The following is a 17,873-nucleotide window of genomic DNA, read 5'->3' as shown; positions in this document are numbered from 1 at the left end:
GAAATAAATTAGAAATGATCCTTCACCCCCTAACATTACATCACTTGCTCATCCGGCAGATCTCTACTGTTTGATGCCTATTTACCTTGCTTCCTTGTGTTTTTCCAATTTTACTGACGCCCACGCATTTGGAGCACCCGAGCCTCCTAGCTTACTGTAATATACACAACTCATACAGTATCTAATATTATGGATTTTGTTCTTTATATTTCATTTAATTGTTCATTATAACATTGTAGGAGTAAATAATCCATGTTATTGACATGTCCTACATATAATCCATACATGAATTAATGTTTCTCCAAGAGCTGTCTTCTACTCTTCATCTCCGGCCTCATAATAATATTGTAGCATTTGGGGAAAAATATACAGCCCAATATCCCAATTTCTGAGGCCAGTATGGAGAATATCTCCACCATGACCATGTTCTTCCCCTTACTGCTCAGATACGCTGGGATAGCACAGATCCAGACGCTGCAGAAGAGCAGCATGCTGAAGGTGATGTACTTGGCCTCATTATAGATATCAGGTAATGTCCTCACCATGAAAGCCAAAACAAAGCTCACAGCGGCCAGGAACCCCAGATAACCCAACATGAAATAAAATGCCCCAACAGAACCTTCATTACACTGAAGGATGATCTTCCCTGGATAAGAGTCCACGTCCAGCTCCTGAAATGGAGGAGAAACTGACACCCAAATAATACCATCCAAAAACTGAATGAAGGAGCAGATCAGTACTACAGAATTGGGCAGTATCGGCCCCATCCATCTCCTCCAGGAGCTTCCAGGTCTGGTGACTTTGAACGCGATGGAAACCATGATGGACTTGGCCAGAATGGAAGACACCGCAATAGTGAAGGTGACTCCAATGGAGATTTGTCGTAGCATGCAGGTTGTATCATCCGGGCGACCAATGAACAGGAACACACATAATAAACTCAGCTTGAGGGACAGAAGAAGAATGAAGCTGATGTTCCGATTATTGGCTTTTACTATAGGAGTGTCCGAGAAGAAAATGAAAATCCCTGACACATGGATGGTTATGATAAGAAATAGTCCAGACGTGGAGGAAAAGACGGCGGCCATTACATCCTTCTCATAGGACAGATATTCTATTATTTTTGGAAGACACTCATCTTTGTCTTCATTTGGCCATTTCCCATCAGGACACTTCAGGCAATTTTCACTATCTGGAATTAATATACGGAATATAAATGACTACACGGCTCATCAAACATTTCAAAAGTAACTCTAATGTTAGTTTCAGACATTTAATTAATTAATTTCAAAATACCTTTAAGGCCTGAAACACACATCCGTTAAACATGTGCATGTTTGGTCCGTCTCCATATGTACCGGAGACACAGACAAACACGCACCAATGTTAATCGATCATTGAGGTCACACGTGCGTTATTCCATAAGGTCCGTGTGTTCGTGTCCGTGATCCGTATGTGTTTCCGTTTTGCACTGAAGCATGTCCGTTTTTTGCACTGAACATGCAGACACGGACCCCATGAAAGTCAATGGGTATGTGCGCACAATAACGTGACACGGATGCATCTCTGTATGCTCCTTGTACGTTTTGTGCTTTTTTTGTAGCGATGTCGGTCATTCTTTCTTTTTCTGTCTATGTCGGTCAATCTCCCAAAGTCTGTCGGTCGGTCTCTCTCTGTCTGTCTGTCTGTCTTGTCTGTCCCTCTCTCTGTCTGTCGGTCAGTCTCCCCCCTCTCTCATACTTACCGATCCCCGGTCACCGTCACGGCGCTGCACGGCTGTTCACTAAACTCTAGTGGCTTTTACTATTTTGAAAAAGCCGGCCGCTCATTAAATAATCTCGTATTCCCTGCTTTCCCCGCCCACCGGCACCTATGATTGGTTGCAGTGAGACACGCCCCCACGCTGAGTGATAGGTGTCTCACTGCAGCCAATCACAGCCGCCGGTGGGCGTGTCTATATCGAGCAGTAAAATAAATAAATAACTAATTAAAAAAAATGATGTGCGGTCCCCCCCATTTTGATACCAGCCAGGGTAAAGTCACACGGCTGAAGGCTGGTATTTTCAGGATGGGGAGCTCCACGTTATGGGGAGCCCCCCAGCCTAACAATATCAGCCAGCAGCCGCCCAGAAATGCCGCATCCATTAGATGCGACAGTTCTGGGACTCTTGCCGAATTGCCCTGGTGTGTTGGCAATCGGGGTAATAAAGAGTTAATGGCAGTCCATAGCTGCCACTAAGTCCAAGATTAATCATTGCAGGCGTCTATGACATACCTTCCATGATTAATCTGAAAATTACAGTAAATAAACACATACACCCGAAAAAATCCTTTATTTGAAATAATAAACACTAAAAAAAAACCTCGTTCACCAATTTATTATGCCCCAAATACCCATCCATGTCCGGTGTAATCCACGGAGGTCCCGCGTCGCTTCCAGCTCTGCTACATAAAGGTGACAGGAGCGGCAGAAGAACACCGCCACTCCTGACAGCTTCATGCAGCAACTGAAGACAGCCGCGCGATCAGCGATGTCACTGAGGTTACTGGCGGCCACCGCTGGATCATATAACTGTGACAGCAAGTCGCCCGAGTGACAGCGATGAAGTCACAGGTGAGTTGCGGTCATGGGGGGAGGATCCAGCTAGCCGCGGGTAACCTGAGTGACGGCAGCGCTAATCACACTGCTCACTACTGTCTCTCGGGGATTAGCGGTCACCGGTGAGTCCTTCACGGGTGACCGCTAATCAGGACATGACACAGACAGAGCCGCGGGATGACAATGAAGTCGGGTGAAGTTCACCCGAGTTCATTCTCAGCGCGCGACTCTGTCTGCTGTCAGCCGACATGTAGCAACTACATTTTACATCACACACGGACATTTCACACGGACAACACACACACACACACACGTCAGTTTAGTTTCACACGCACACACGGACATTCCACACGCACACACGGCTAGCATACGCAGGTCACACAGATGCCACATGGACTATAAAAACGGACACAAAACGGGACACGGACCCGAAAAACGGACGTAACACACGTGCGTGTTTTTTCACGGATGTGTGTTTCAGGCCTAATATAGCAATCCATACTAGTTTTTTCTACAGATATAATAATTGTTTTATAGTAACTGTCATGAATAGCCGAGGGGGGCACACAAGATCCCATCCGCAGTCACCAATTTGTCATGATCAGACTGCTCTATAGCGCCCCCTTTTTGTCTGGTCAATTTCAGAACTGCCGAACAATAAGTAAATGAGGCTGCTGATCCACTATTGTGCCAAATATTGAAGGTCTCCCAGAAAGGGTAATGCACATATCACTGATTCCCGCTAATAGAATATATATATATATATATATATATATATATATTGTGAGGTAGCGACCACCAATGTGGTAAATGGTTGCTATATGTCACAGTGGAGAAGGTACCTGCGATATCTAAACGGAAGAGGTTGCTATGGGACTTGTAGTCCACAAAGGCTTCTTGCTACATATAAGGGTCAGGTTCCCTTTAATAATCCCAGGGTGCTGTGCAGGGCTGAGAATCACAGACCTCCACCTGTGGGTGTGGCCAGATTGATTTAGGAGACTGGCAGTGTGTGTTCTAGAGAGTGAGAGCAGAGCCGAGAGCTCTGGATGGAGCAACCTGTGTGGAGGCTGAGCACAGGGCTCCGATATTAAGTCTGAGTCGAGACTGAGGTGAGTGCAGCCAGACCAGGGCTGTAGGGCCGAACCTTTCCTGGAGGAGACACAGACCCAGTGGTCTGCAGAGGGCCCTGGGGCCGAGAAGGAACCTCAGCTAGAGGTGTCTGCTACCAGGTGCCAGAGAGTGGGGAAAGTGGTTAATCTTCCACTATGAACTTGTAATAGAGTCTGCTCTGTAAGCTGCAGAGCAGGAAGCCTGGAAAAGCTCCAGGCCTGCGTGGAGCGATTATAAGTTTGTGGACCCTCCTGGAACAGCCGAACGGGGCATCGTAAGACAGTCTCCTACGGCAAGGGGTGCCTGTGTGACGGGGACCCGTATGGACGGTGCATAACCCGGCAGTGTTCCGGGTGACTTTACCTGTACAGCGAGGACAATAAAGCTGTTTGGATCGGACTATTTGGGTCACTGCGTCTTTGTAGTCCTGGGGGACCCCCCACCCCGCTACATTATGCATACCTCAGTACCCTTACTGGTAGCATTCCAATAATTCTATGCAAAAATAATCTCACTGCCACCACCAAACTTTACAAGTAGTTCGGACATCGATTTCAGAAAGCGTAAGGCTCTTTGGATTCGGTGATTGTATATAGAGCACGAGGAAAGAAGCTATTAAATTTTATTTATTTAATCCAAAAGAATAGGGAGTGTTTATAAAAAATATACAAGATGTTACAAAAGGGAAACAATACAAATACTACATAGACAGTTACATAAAAATAAAAGGGATAAACATGAAACTTACTAAACTCGTTCCATAGATATGACTTCTGGGTTTTGGGCTGCTGACTTTTATGACCTCAGGTCACCCTCCCCTCTGTGACCTCATATTGGGATATCTTTTGGGCTGTGCCAGGAGCTTCAGAAAATTAGGAAATTTTAGTTGTTAGCATATCTTTGCTCCTGGGACACACAGGTGAGGGATATTACTGTCATATTTTAAATCTTGATTTTTCCTTTGGTGAGATACAAAACACGACACATCTAGCATGATTTTATTGATCAATACCCTTTGTAGGGATACCAGCAATCGTCCAGCAAAGCAGAACAGTGCTTTGCGATTGCTGCTAAGCCAGGATTCCAATAATATGCTTTTCATATTTCTAATATTAACGTGGCACCTGAAATCTGAATTCATAGCTTTTTTTACTTAGAAGAACAAGGGGATGTCTTTCTCTGCACTTTTTCCCTTTAATTACTACATGCCCCCCCCACCCCCCGGCTCTGGTGGCGGTATATGGGACCTTAGAGTTTTACATGACAGTAACGTTTTTGTAATAATTTTTCTACCTGCCCACTGTGTTATATAGTGCTAGACCAGGGATGGGCAATTAATTTTCCCATGGGGCCGCATGAGAAATTGGGATGGTTGTAGAGGGCCGGACTAATATAATTAACTCAGTTTTACCCAATACTGTATATAGCATATATACTATCCCTTCATATACAAACAGTAAGTTACGGACTGTGTGACCCCTCGTGGCCCTGCACGCACACATGTCCGTTTTTTCTCTGGCAGCACGGGTGTCACACGGACCGCACACAGATGTGATCTGTGTGACATCAGTGTGACAAATACCAGAGAAAATACGGGTCTTTTTAATAAAAAGATTTTCTATATTTACCTCTCTCCAGCGCTGCTGTCTCTGGCTCTGCTGCCTCCCGCTCCTTATCGCCGGTAATTATGCTCACTGAATATTCACTGCAGTGAGCAGCTGGAAGCAGGGACAGCGCTGGGGACCGCATCGCTGGGTGAGTATACAGGTGTGTGTGTATGTTGAGAACCTGGAAGCATCTCGGGGACTCGTCACAGTTCCCAATGAACTCTGATGAACCCATGAAGCTGTAGCGTGGGTGTCGCAGGATGGTCATCAAAGTTCATTGGAAACTCTGATGACCTCCTGGAGGGCACTGTGCTTGCAGAATACTCACCTGTCCCTGCGGTGATGTCCTCAACGGTGCTGTGCCCGGTGCTGTCATCACGATGCTCCGGCTTCCAGGTCCTGAGTGCGGTGAATAATCAATGAATGAGCAGTGGTCAGGAGCGGGAGGCAGCAGAGCTGAAGAAAGCAGGTAAATATGGAAAATCTTTTTATTTCACAGACCCGTGTTTTCTCCGGTACCTGTCACATGTATGCAAACAGGTACCGGAGAAACACAATCAGGCCCTGTAATGGCGATACAGCGCTGCAGGGGGCAGGGAGGGAGCACGTGGTACCCGATGTAACTCCAGTACCACTCGCAGTTACGGGCTTTTCTCTCTGCACGCACGCACACATACATACACACACGCACACGCTATATACATATATACACAAACAATCCCCATATACTACATCACTACACCCCCATATACACCTGTAATATACATCACTGCACCCCCATATACACCTGTAATATACATCACTGCACCCCCATATACACCTGTAATATACATCACTGCACCCCCATATACACCTGTAATATACATCACTGCACCCCCATATATACCTGTATATACATCACTACACCCCCATATACACCTGTAATATACATCACTGCACCCCCATATACACCTGTAATATACATCACTACGCCCCTATATACACCTGTAATATACATCACTGCACCCCCATATACACCTGTAATATACATCACTACACCCCATATATACCTGTAATATACATCACTGCACCCCCATATACACCTGTAATATACATCACTACACCCCCATATATACCTGTAATATACATCACTGCACCCCCATATACACCTGTAATAAACATCACTACACCCCCATATATACCTGTAATATACATCACTGCACCCCCATATACACCTGTAATATACATCACTACACCCCTATATACACCTGTAATATACATCACTACACCCCTATATACACCTGTAATATACATCACTGCACCCCCATATACACCTGTAATATACATCACTGCACCCCCATATACACCTGTAATATACATCACTGCACCCCCATATACACCTGTAATATACATCACTACACTGCTATATACTCCTGTAATATACATCACTACACCCCCATATACACCTGTAATATACATCACTACACTGCTATATACTCCTGTAATATACATCACTGCACCCCTATATACACCTGTAATATACATCACTACACTGCTATATACTCCTGTAATATACATCACTACATCCACATATACATCACTACACCCCTATATACTACACCTGTAAAACTACATTGCCATATACTACATCACTACACCCAAATATTACTCACCAGTTACCCCCCCTATCCTCCACTCCTCCCATTGTCCCCTCAGGTTACTAGTCACCACTCACCTTTCCCTCCTCAGGCACCTCCGTACGGGCTCCCGCTGACATCCTTCTTTTCCTGTACTGCCCCCCGCTGAGCTGCTTCCTCTCTCCGTACGGGCTCCGGCAGCTGCATCTTCTTCTCCTGCCGGGGCGGGAACTTTTCAAATGACACACACGCGCGCCGTACTGACGACATCAGGGCGCGCGCGTGTGTGTCACAGAGAAAGTGCCGGCAGGAAACAGAGGACAGATTCCTGCGTTCCGCTGCTGCACTGTGCGGTGCTGCAGTATCTGTCTTCTGTTCCTTGCCGGCACGCAGCGTGTGATGAGGGCAATCTGACCACGGGCCGCCCAGAGCCTGGAGCTCCGGACAACAGGTCAGATTGCCCTCATCAGTGACCGGCCAGCAAGGACGCCCGGAGCCAGGCGGGCCGGTCACAGAGAGTAGGCGGGCCGGATGTGGCCCGCGGGCCGCCCCTTGCCCAGGTCTGTGCTAGACTATACTGCCACTGCTGAGGCTGCCCCTTCTGGCCCTATACTACCACACATGTCCCTGCATGACCCAACTGAATTCTTTACCGTATGGCTTCTGCTGCTTCAACTACTGCACAGTCACACAGGTCACACTTCATTGGTTTATTGTGATATATTGTATGGTTGATGAAAAACTTACTGTCTTAAGGGTACATTACATGCTGCGATATCGGTACCGATATCGCTAGCGAGCGTACCTGCCCCTGTCGGTTGTGCGTCATGGGCAAATCGCTGCCCGTTCCACACAACATCGCTAACACCCGTCACACGGACTTACCTTCCCTGCGACGTCGCTCTAGCCGGCGATCCGCCTCCTTTCTAAGGGGGCGGTTCGTGCGGCGTCACAGTGACGTCCAATAGCAGAGGAGGGGCGGAGATGAGCGGCCGGAACATACCGCCCACCTCCTTCCTTCCTCATTGCCGGTGGATGCAGGTAAGGAGATGTTCGTCGTTCCCGGGGTGTCACACATAGCGATGTGTGATGCCGCTGGAACGACGAACAACATCGTACCTGCAGCAGCAACGATATTTGGAAAAGGAGCGACGTGTCAACGAGCAACGATTTTTCACGTTTTTGCGCTTGTTGATCGTCGCTCCTTGGTATCACATGCTGTGATGTCGCTAACGGGGCCGGATGTGCGTCACTAACGACGTGACCCCGACGATATATCGTTAGCGATGTCGCAGCGTGTAAAGTACCCCTTAGAGTACAAAAACATCAAACAGCTCACAAAATGGGCTAATATGTTGGAAAGCTTTGTGAGACTGTGACCGGGCGGGTCCATGACGGCCGGTACGTCTCGCCCCGGTTGTGCTCCCTCCATGTATAGTAAGCAACTCCACTCCAGGGTTAATCCTGTTTCCCTACAGGCTGAAAGGAGGGTTAAAAGGAAACAGGAACATGGGCGTGGTGGCCTAGTGTGTGAGGGAGTGAACACAACTCCCTGAGTCTCTGCCGGAGACACAACTGTATGCTGTATTGGACTTTTGGTTTGTGCAATAAACCGTGTGCTGTGACCCTTGGTGCCTGGATCCCGTGTCTTCGGCCGCGCAGCCGACCGCGCTACCTCACATATGGTGGAGAATCGGCGGGCATGCCAGCCCGGTGAGGTGTAGCTTCCATTATACTACAGCCCAAACCCGGCGACGCCATGGAGGACATCCTAAAGCAGCTGGTTCAGGCCAATGCACGTCAGCAGCAAGCCTTGCAATTGCAGGAACAAAGGCACCAAGAACAGATGGTTCTACTGGCCAAGGCGATCCGTGCCGGACCGGCAGCAACAACCCCAGGACCGGGTGATGACGGCAGCGTCCGGAAAACGGTGAGACAAGCGTTGCAAAAGATGACCCAGGGGGATGATGTGGAAGCGTTCCTGGCGGTGTTTGAGCGGGTGGCCGAGCGGGAAAAGCTGCCGACCCCCCAGTGGGCTGAGGTATTGTCGCCCTATCTGACGGGGGAGCCTCAAAAAGCGTACCTGGACCTCTGTACCGAGGACGCCATAGACTATGCGACCCTGAAAGCCGAAATACTTGCTCGGTTGGGGGTGAATACCTATGTACGGGCTCAGCGGGTAAATCAGTGGTTCTATGAGGAAGCCAAACCCGTACGCTCCCAGGCCTATGACTTGTTGCATCTAGTAAAGAAGTGGTTGCAACCCGATACTCTGAGCCCGGTGCAAATGGTGGAAAGGGTGGTGGTTGATCGCTTTGTGCGTACTTTACCCGTCACCATTCAACGGTGGGTAGGACAGGGCGACCCAAGTACCCTGGACCAATTAGTGTGCCTGGTAGAGCGGCATGTGGCGACGCAGGACTTGATACGGGACACTGAGACTTTGCGTGCCACCCGTCGGTCAGGCCCCTCCAAGCCTCGGGCCAAGGACCCCCCGCTGACACCGGTGTGGGACTCCGCTACCGTCCCTGCTGAGGCCGCGCCCGCCGTCCCTGAGGTCGGCAAGGCCGGGTACCCTAAACGACAACTCGTCAAGGGGGTATCCTTCCCTATTAGATGTTGGCGGTGCCAACAGGTGGGACATCTGGAAGCTCAGTGTCCACTCACCATGGAGCCCATGGACTGTGGGGTTACCCGGCGGGGTTCAATGTATGCTCAGGCGGTGTATACCGCGGACCTTGTCTCCCCGGGGACTGAGCCCCACTTGTGCCAAATACAGGTGAATGGATGTCCGGTTACAGGCCTGTTGGATTCCGGAAGCTTAGTGACCCTTGTGCGATCAACCCTAAGGGCTAAAATAAAGGCCACAGGACGTACCGTGGGGGTGGTTTGCATACATGGGGACCGCCGAGACTATCCCACGGGGGTTGTCACCATCACAGCACCCTGCGGACAGGTGCAACATGAGGTGGGACTTATGAACTCTCTTCCCTATGACGTGATCCTAGGAAGGGATCTGCCGTATTTTTGGACTCTATGGAAGGGGCCTCCTAAGTCCCTTCAGGTATTGGACAGTCCGGGACCTGAGCCCGACAATCCCGAGTCCGGGACGCCTGCCGTAGGGGTCCCCATGATAGGGACAGAATGTGAACCCGATAGGTCGCCCCTAGAGGTATTGGCAGGAGAGGCTGAGAGGGTCGAGCCCATCCCGGAGTTGGAGGCGTCCCTGGATACGTTTGGGACATCCCAACTCCAGGACCCTACATTAATACATGCCCGGAGTCGAGTGACAGTGGTTGACGGGGTGGCACAGCTGCCCGGTGCCCAGGTAAGGTACCCCCATTTCGCTCTTAAGCAGGATTTACTCTACCGGGTAGATGAAATACGGGGCGTGGGGGTAGAGCAGTTGGTGGTGCCCCAGCCGTATCGCCGGCGGGTCCTCAACTTGGCTCATAAACACCTGATGAGTGGCCACCTAGGGGTCAAGAAAACGCAGGAGCGAATATTGCAAAGGTTCTATTGGCCCGGGGTCTTTGGGGAGGTGAAACGGTTCTGTGAAACCTGCCCGGAGTGTCAGCTTACCGCACCCCTGGCCCACTTTCGCAGTCCGTTGGTACCGTTACCCATTATAGAAGTCCCCTTTGAACGGATAGGGATGGATCTGGTGGGGCCCCTCGTAAAGTCCGCTCGAGGGCACCAACACATCCTAGTGATCGTTGACTATGCCACCCGGTATCCAGAGGCGATACCTCTCAGACATACTGCGGCGAAGCTTATAGCTCGGGAGTTGTTTTCTGTGTTCTGCCGGGTGGGGTTGCCCAAGGAGATCCTTACGGATCAGGGGACCCCATTCATGTCTAAAGTGACCAAAGAGCTATGCCGGCTACTCCAGATCAAGCAGTTGCGTACGTCTGTGTATCATCCTCAAACGGACGGTTTAGTGGAACGTTTCAATAAAACCCTGAAAACCATGCTCAAAAGGGTTATTTCCAAAGACGGGAAAGACTGGTATATGATGCTTCCATATTTGATGTTTGCCATCCGAGAGGTGCCACAGGCATCCACGGGGTTTTCGCCTTTTGAGTTGTTATACGGGCGACATCCCCGGGGATTGTTGGACCTGGCAAAGGAAACATGGGAGCAGGAGCCCACCCCCCATAAAAGTGTGATTGAACACATTTTAGGAATGCAGAACCGCATAAGCGCGGTCATGCCAATTGTGAAGGAGCATTTACAGGAGGCTCAGGCCGCGCAAAGCGGCGGCTACAATAGACAAGCCACCGTGCGGACCTTTAAACCCGGGGATCGGGTGTTGGTATTGATCCCCACGGCAGAGAGTAAATTCCTGGCTCAGTGGCAAGGCCCCTACGAGATAAAGGAAAGAAGCGGGGTGGTTAACTATAAGGTATTGCAGCCCGGTAGGCGGAAACCAGAACAAATATACCATGTCAACCTATTAAAACCTTGGCAGGAACGGGAAAGCCTGATGGTTGATTTTTCCCCATCTCCCTCCTCTTCGGGTCGTTCAACCCCGGTTCCAGCGACCTCCGGAGAGGACGAACCAGAAGTAAGGATTGGAGAAGCCCTCACCAAGCAACAGAGGCGAGAGGCCAGACGGCTGGTTCAGCAGAACCCCGATGTCTTCTCCGAGCTGCCTGGTAGGACAAGTCTGATACGACATGACATTGTCACCGAGCCTCACCTGAAGGTACGCCTGAAGTCATACCGGGTACCGGAGGCTCGACGACAAGCCATATCAGAAGAAGTGAAGACAATGCTACGCCTAGGGGTCATCGAAAAGTCCCGGAGTGAATGGGCTAGTCCCATTGTCCTAATACCAAAACCCGATGGCTCCTTAAGGTTCTGCAATGACTTTAGGAGACTGAACGAAATATCCAAGTTCGATCTCTACCCCATGCCCCGGGTGGATGAGCTGATTGATAGGCTGGGACAGGCGCGATATTTCACCACGCTCGACCTGACCAAGGGGTACTGGCAGGTGCCACTGACGGAGTCCGCCAAGGAGAAAACCGCGTTTGTTACGCCGGAGGGTCTCTTCCACTATGTTGTCTTGCCTTTTAGGTTACACGGCGCTCCGGCCACGTTCCAGAGGTTGATGGACTTGGTGCTGGAACCCCACCAGGCGTATGCATCAGCGTACCTTGATGACATCATTATTTACAGCTCCGAGTGGCAGACCCACTTGGAACAGGTACAAGCGGTGGTGAACGCGCTCCGAACAGCCGGATTGACAGCCAATCCCAAGAAATGTGCGTTGGGGCTCACGGAAGCCCGCTACTTGGGCTACGTAATAGGCCAAGGAGTGATTAAGCCCCAAATTAACCAAGTTGAGGCGATCCAGAAGTGGCCTAGACCCCTGACCACAAAGCAGGTTAGGGCTTTCCTGGGTATTGTGGGGTACTACAGGAGGTTTGTGAAGAATTTTGCGGAACTATCGGCCCCCTTGACGGACCTTCTCAAAGGTAAGAAGTCCGTCATGGTGCGCTGGACTCCGCAGGCCGAGGACTCCTTCCGGGCCTTGAAGGGGGTCCTGTGCGGACAGCCCGTTCTTGTCAACCCTGATTTCCGGAAGGAGTTCATAGTTCAGACTGACGCCTCTGAGGTCGGCCTGGGGGCAGTGCTGTCTCAGGTGGTTCAGGGGGTGGAACACCCCGTCACCTTCTTGAGTAGGAAGCTCACCCCTCCCGAGCGGAATTATAGCGTAGTGGAGAAGGAGTGCCTGGCGATTAAGTGGGCCCTGGAATCCCTACGCTATTACCTGCTGGGACGGCGGTTTCGCTTGGTGACTGATCACTCTCCGCTGGTCTGGATGAGGTCCGCCAAGGAACGGAATGCCCGGGTTACCCGGTGGTTCCTTTCTCTGCAGAACTTCTGTTTTATGGTTGAACACCGGGCCGGTAGGTTGCAGGGCAACGCCGATGCCTTGTCCCGCGGCCCGTGTTTGCTGGCGGGAGTTCAACCCCGCACGCTTGAACTGAGGGGGGGGTATGTGAGACTGTGACCGGGCGGGTCCATGACGGCCGGTACGTCTCGCCCCGGTTGTGCTCCCTCCATGTATAGTAAGCAACTCCACTCCAGGGTTAATCCTGTTTCCCTACAGGCTGAAAGGGTGGTTAAAAGGAAACAGGAACATGGGCGTGGTGGCCTAGTGTGTGAGGGAGTGAACACAACTCCCTGAGTCTCTGCCGGAGACACAACTGTATGCTGTATTGGACTTTTGGTTTGTGCAATAAACCGTGTGCTGTGAGCCTTGGTGCCTGGATCCCGTGTCTTCTGCCGCGCAGCCGACCGCGCTACCTCACAGCTTATTGACAACAAGCCATTGCGTCTTCACTTTGAAAACAGCCATCTTGCTCCTGCTCCCTCAAAAAAGAGATAATTTTCAGGTAGTTTGTTAAAAAGCCTTTGTAATTGTTTACTTACTTTCAGAACAGGAAACCTGTTTCGGATACCTAAAAAAGGGATATTTTTTCCATAACGGTGGAGAAGCCATTGCTTCTTCTCTTTCCAAAGTGCTCAACACACCTGTGATTTTCTCATTAAATAAAGAGATAATTTTAGACGCCTTGTGAGCAAGTACTACTATGCTCAGGTGCTTAGTACTCGTAATGAGCAGGTGGATGCTCAGATGGATTCGATGTGTGTACCAAGTATAATACTGTAGAAATTAATGGGGAAAATCTTCCTGAAAACGCTCGAGTTCTCCATTGACTTCCATTATACTTGTTACTCGAGTCGAGTCCGTCCAAGTGTCTGACTGGTTATTACAAGTACCAAGCACCCGAGCATGGTAGTGCCCGCTCATCACTAGTTACGAGTACAGATCACCTGAGCATGGTAGTGCCCGCTCATCACTAGTTACCAGTACTGAGCACCCGAGCATGGTAGTGCCCGCTCATCACTAGTTACCAGTACCGAGCACCCGAGCATGGTAGTGCCCGCTCATCACTAGTTACCAGTACTGAGCACCTGAGCATGGTAGTGCCCGCTCATCACTAGTTACGAGTACTGAGCACCCGAGCATGGTAGTGCCCGCTCATCACTAGTTACGAGTACTGAGCACCTGAGCATGGTAGTGCCCGCTCATCACTAGTTACCAGTACTGATCACCTGAGCATGGTAGTGCTCGCTCACCACTAGTTACCAGTACTGAGCACCCGAGCATGATAGTGCCCGCTCATCACTAGTTACGAGTACTGAGCACCCGAGCATGGTAGTGCCCGCTCATCACTAGTTACGAGTACTGAGCACCTGAGCATGGTAGTGCCCGCTCATCACTAGTTACCAGTACCGAGCACCCGAGCATGGTAGTGCCCGCTCATCACTAGTTACCAGTACCGAGCACCTGAGCATGGTAGTGCCCGCTCATCACTAGTTACAAGTACTGATCACCCGAGCATGGTAGTGCTCGCTCACCACTAGTTACCAGTACTGAGCACCCGAGCATGATAGTGCCCGCTCATCAGTGGTTATGAGTACTGAACACCCGAGCATGGTAGTGCCCGCTCATCACTAGTTACAAGTACTGAGCACCCGAGCATGGTAGTGCCCGCTCATCACTAGTTACCAGTACTGAGCACCCGAGCATGGTAGTGCTCGCTCATCACTAGTTACCAGTACTGAGCACCTGAGCATGGTAGTGCCCGCTCATCACTAGTTACCAGTACTGATCACCCAAGCATGGTAGTGCTCGCTCATCACTAGTTACCAGTACCGAGCACCCGAGCATGGTAGTGCCCGCTCATCACTAGTTTTGAGTACAGATCACCTGAGCATGGTAGTGCCCGCTCATCACTAGTTACCAGTACCGAGCACCCGAGCATGGTAGTGCCCGCTCATCACTAGTTACCAGTACCAAGCACCCGAGCATGGTAGTGCCCGCTCATCACTAGTTACGAGTACTGAGCACCCGAGCATGGTAGTGCCCGCTCATCACTAGTTACGAGTACTGAGCACCCGAGCATGGTAGTGCCCGCTCATCACTAGTTACGAGTACAGAGCACCTAAGCATGGTAGTGCCCGCTCATCACTAGTTACCATTACTGAGCACCCGAGCATGGTAGTGCTCGCTCATCACTAGTTACGAGTACAGAGTACCTAAGCATGGTAGTGCCCGCTCATCACTAGTTACCATTACTGAGCACCCGAGCATGGTAGTGCTCGCTCATCACTAGTTATGAGTACAGATCACCTGAGCATGGTAGTTCCCGCTCATCACTTGTTATGAGTACCTTGCACCCGAGCATGGTAGTGCCCGCTCATCACTAGTTACGAGTACCGAGCACCCGAGCATGGTAGTGCTCACTCATCACTAGTTGCGAGTACTGAGCACCCGAGCATGGTAGTGCTCACTCATCACTAGTTGCGAGTACTGAGCACCCGAGCATGGTAGTGCCCGCTCATCACTAGTTACGAATACCAGGTAAACAAGGAGAGAAAGCGAAGGCAAACCATATAGCACTCAACTCATAATATAGAAAAGTAGATAAAGTCTTATTGAACAAAATTTAAAAACATATATAAACCCTTTACATGTCTTCAAGTTATATAAAGTGCCTAAAATAGATAACACAGAATATTATGCAGCAAAGCTGAAAAAGAGTAATATACAGTTAGGTCCAGAAATATTTGGACAGTGACACAAGTTTTGTTATTTTAGCTGTTTACAAAAACATGTTCAGAAATACAATTCTATATATAATATGGGCTGAAAGTGCACACTCCCAGCTGCAATATGAGAGTTTTCACATCCAAATCGGAGAAAGGGTTTAGGAATCATAGCTCTGTAAAGCATAGCCTCCTCTTTTTCAAAGGACCAAAAGTAATTGGACAAGGGACTCTAAGGGCTGCAATTAACTCTGAAGTTGTCTCCCTCGTTAACCTGTAATCAATGAAGTAGTTAAAAGGTCTGGGGTTGATTACAGGTGTGTGGTTTTGCATTTGGAAGCTGTTGCTGTGACCAGACAATATGCGGTCTAAGGAACTCTCAATTGAGGTGAAGCAGAACATCCAGCAAAATCAACAGTCGGGTACATTCTGAGAAAAAAGGAATTGACTGGTGAGCTTGGGAACTCAAAAAGGCCTGGGCGTCCACGGATGACAACAGTGGTGGATGATCGCCGCATACTTTCTTTGGTGAAGAAGAACCCATTCACAACATCAACTGAAGTCCAGAACACTCTCAGTGAAGTAGGTGTATCTGTCTCTAAGTCAACAGTAAAGAGAAGACTCCATGAAAGTAAATACAAAGGGTTCACATCTAGATGCAAACCATTCATCAATTCCAAAAATAGACAGGCCAGAGTTAAATTTGCTGAAAAACACCTCATGAAGCCAGCTCAGTTCTGGAAAAGTATTCTATGGACAGATGAGACCAAGATCAACCTGTACCAGAATGATGGGAAGAAAAAAGTGTGGAGAAGAAAGGGAACGGCACATGATCCAAGGCACACCACATCCTCTGTAAAACATGGTGGAGGCAACGTGATGGCATGGGCATGCATGGCTTTCAATGGCACTGGGTCACTTGTGTTTATTGATGACATAACAGCAGACAAGAGTAGCCGGATGAATTCTGAAGTGTACCGGGATATACTTTCAGCCCAGATTCAGCCAAATGCCGCAAAGTTGATCGGACGGCGCTTCATAGTACAGATGGACAATGACCCCAAGCACACAGCCAAAGCTACCCAGGAGGTCATGAGTGCAAAAAAGTGGAACCTTCTGCAATGGCCAAGTCAATCACCAGATCTTAACCCAATTGAGCATGCATTTCACTTGCTCAAATCCAGACTTAAGACGGAAAGACCCACAAACAAGCAAGACCTGAAGGCTGCGGCTGTAAAGGCCTGGCAAAGCATTAAGAAGGAGGAAACCCAGCGTTTGGTGATGTCCATGGGTTCCAGACTTAAGGCAGTGATTGCCTCCAAAGGATTCGCAACAAAATATTGAAAATAAAAATATTTTGTTTGGGTTTGGTTTATTTGTCCAATTACTTTTGACCTCCTAAAATGTGGAGTGTTTGTAAAGAAATGTGACAATTCCTACAATTTCTATCAGATATTTTTGTTCAAACCTTCAAATTAAACGTTACAATCTGCACTTGAATTCTGTTGTAGAGGTTTCATTTCAAATCCAATGTGGTGGCATGCAGAGCCCAACTCGCGAAAATTGTGTCACTGGCCAAATATTTCTGGACCTAACTGTACAAAGCACTGTGAAAACAAACATGCACAGCAATAAATATAAAGTGTCTGAATAGGTAATATGCAATCCTGTGCAAAAAAAGCTCCAAGATAGTAGCACACAGAAAGCACTATAAGAGCAATCATGAACAGCAATTTATACCACCAGGCAGTAATAATATACAGCAAAATGTGATTCCAGACATGATGAATGTACAGACATAGAATTAAATTGGCTCCAATTCTTCCATGAAGACTAGAGTTGAGCGCGGTTCGTGGTTCGTGGTTCTCCAGTTCTAGGCTCGAGTGATTTTTGGGCTGTTCGAGATCGAACTAGAACTCGAGCTTTTTGCTAAAAGCTCGATAGTTCTAGATACGTTCGAGAACGGTTCTAGCAGCAAAAAGCAGGGCTTTTTACAGCTACAGTGTGCAGGAGCCATCGCTGGCAGCCTGCCACAAGCTGGTAACCAAGATAAACATCGGGTATCCAAGCAAAGCGCTTTGGTTAGTAACCCGATGTTTATCTTAGTTACGTGCAGGAAGCCCACACTTTCCCGCTCAGCTCGCTCCACCCCCTCCTGCCCGCGGCATGTACACATACATACACATACACAAACACACACACACACACACTCGCTCGCTCGTCTTACCTGCGGTGATGAAGTCCCGCCATCCCGACCTCAGCGCTGTCACTGTCCTCCATGGCCGCCGCTTGTCACATCACCTCTCGCTT

The 17,873-nt window shown here is 49.3% G+C and overlaps 1 protein-coding gene across 1 annotated transcript in view; it reads right to left on the bottom strand.

Annotated features, from left to right (window-relative positions):
• Window positions 1-290: 290 nt before the first annotated feature.
• Window positions 291-17,873, bottom strand: part of LOC142290770 (vomeronasal type-2 receptor 26-like) — a 64,640-nt gene continuing 47,057 nt past the window's right edge. Inside the window, exon 5 of the mRNA XM_075335153.1 lies at window positions 291-1,192. Coding sequence (XP_075191268.1) covers window positions 291-1,192 — 902 coding nt within the window. The remainder of the gene's footprint in view (window positions 1,193-17,873) is intronic.

Source organism: Anomaloglossus baeobatrachus, chromosome 1 (assembly GCF_048569485.1).
Source record: "Anomaloglossus baeobatrachus isolate aAnoBae1 chromosome 1, aAnoBae1.hap1, whole genome shotgun sequence".
Taxonomy (NCBI): Eukaryota; Metazoa; Chordata; class Amphibia; order Anura; family Aromobatidae; genus Anomaloglossus; species Anomaloglossus baeobatrachus.
This window is presented reverse-complemented; position numbering and strand designations above follow the sequence as displayed.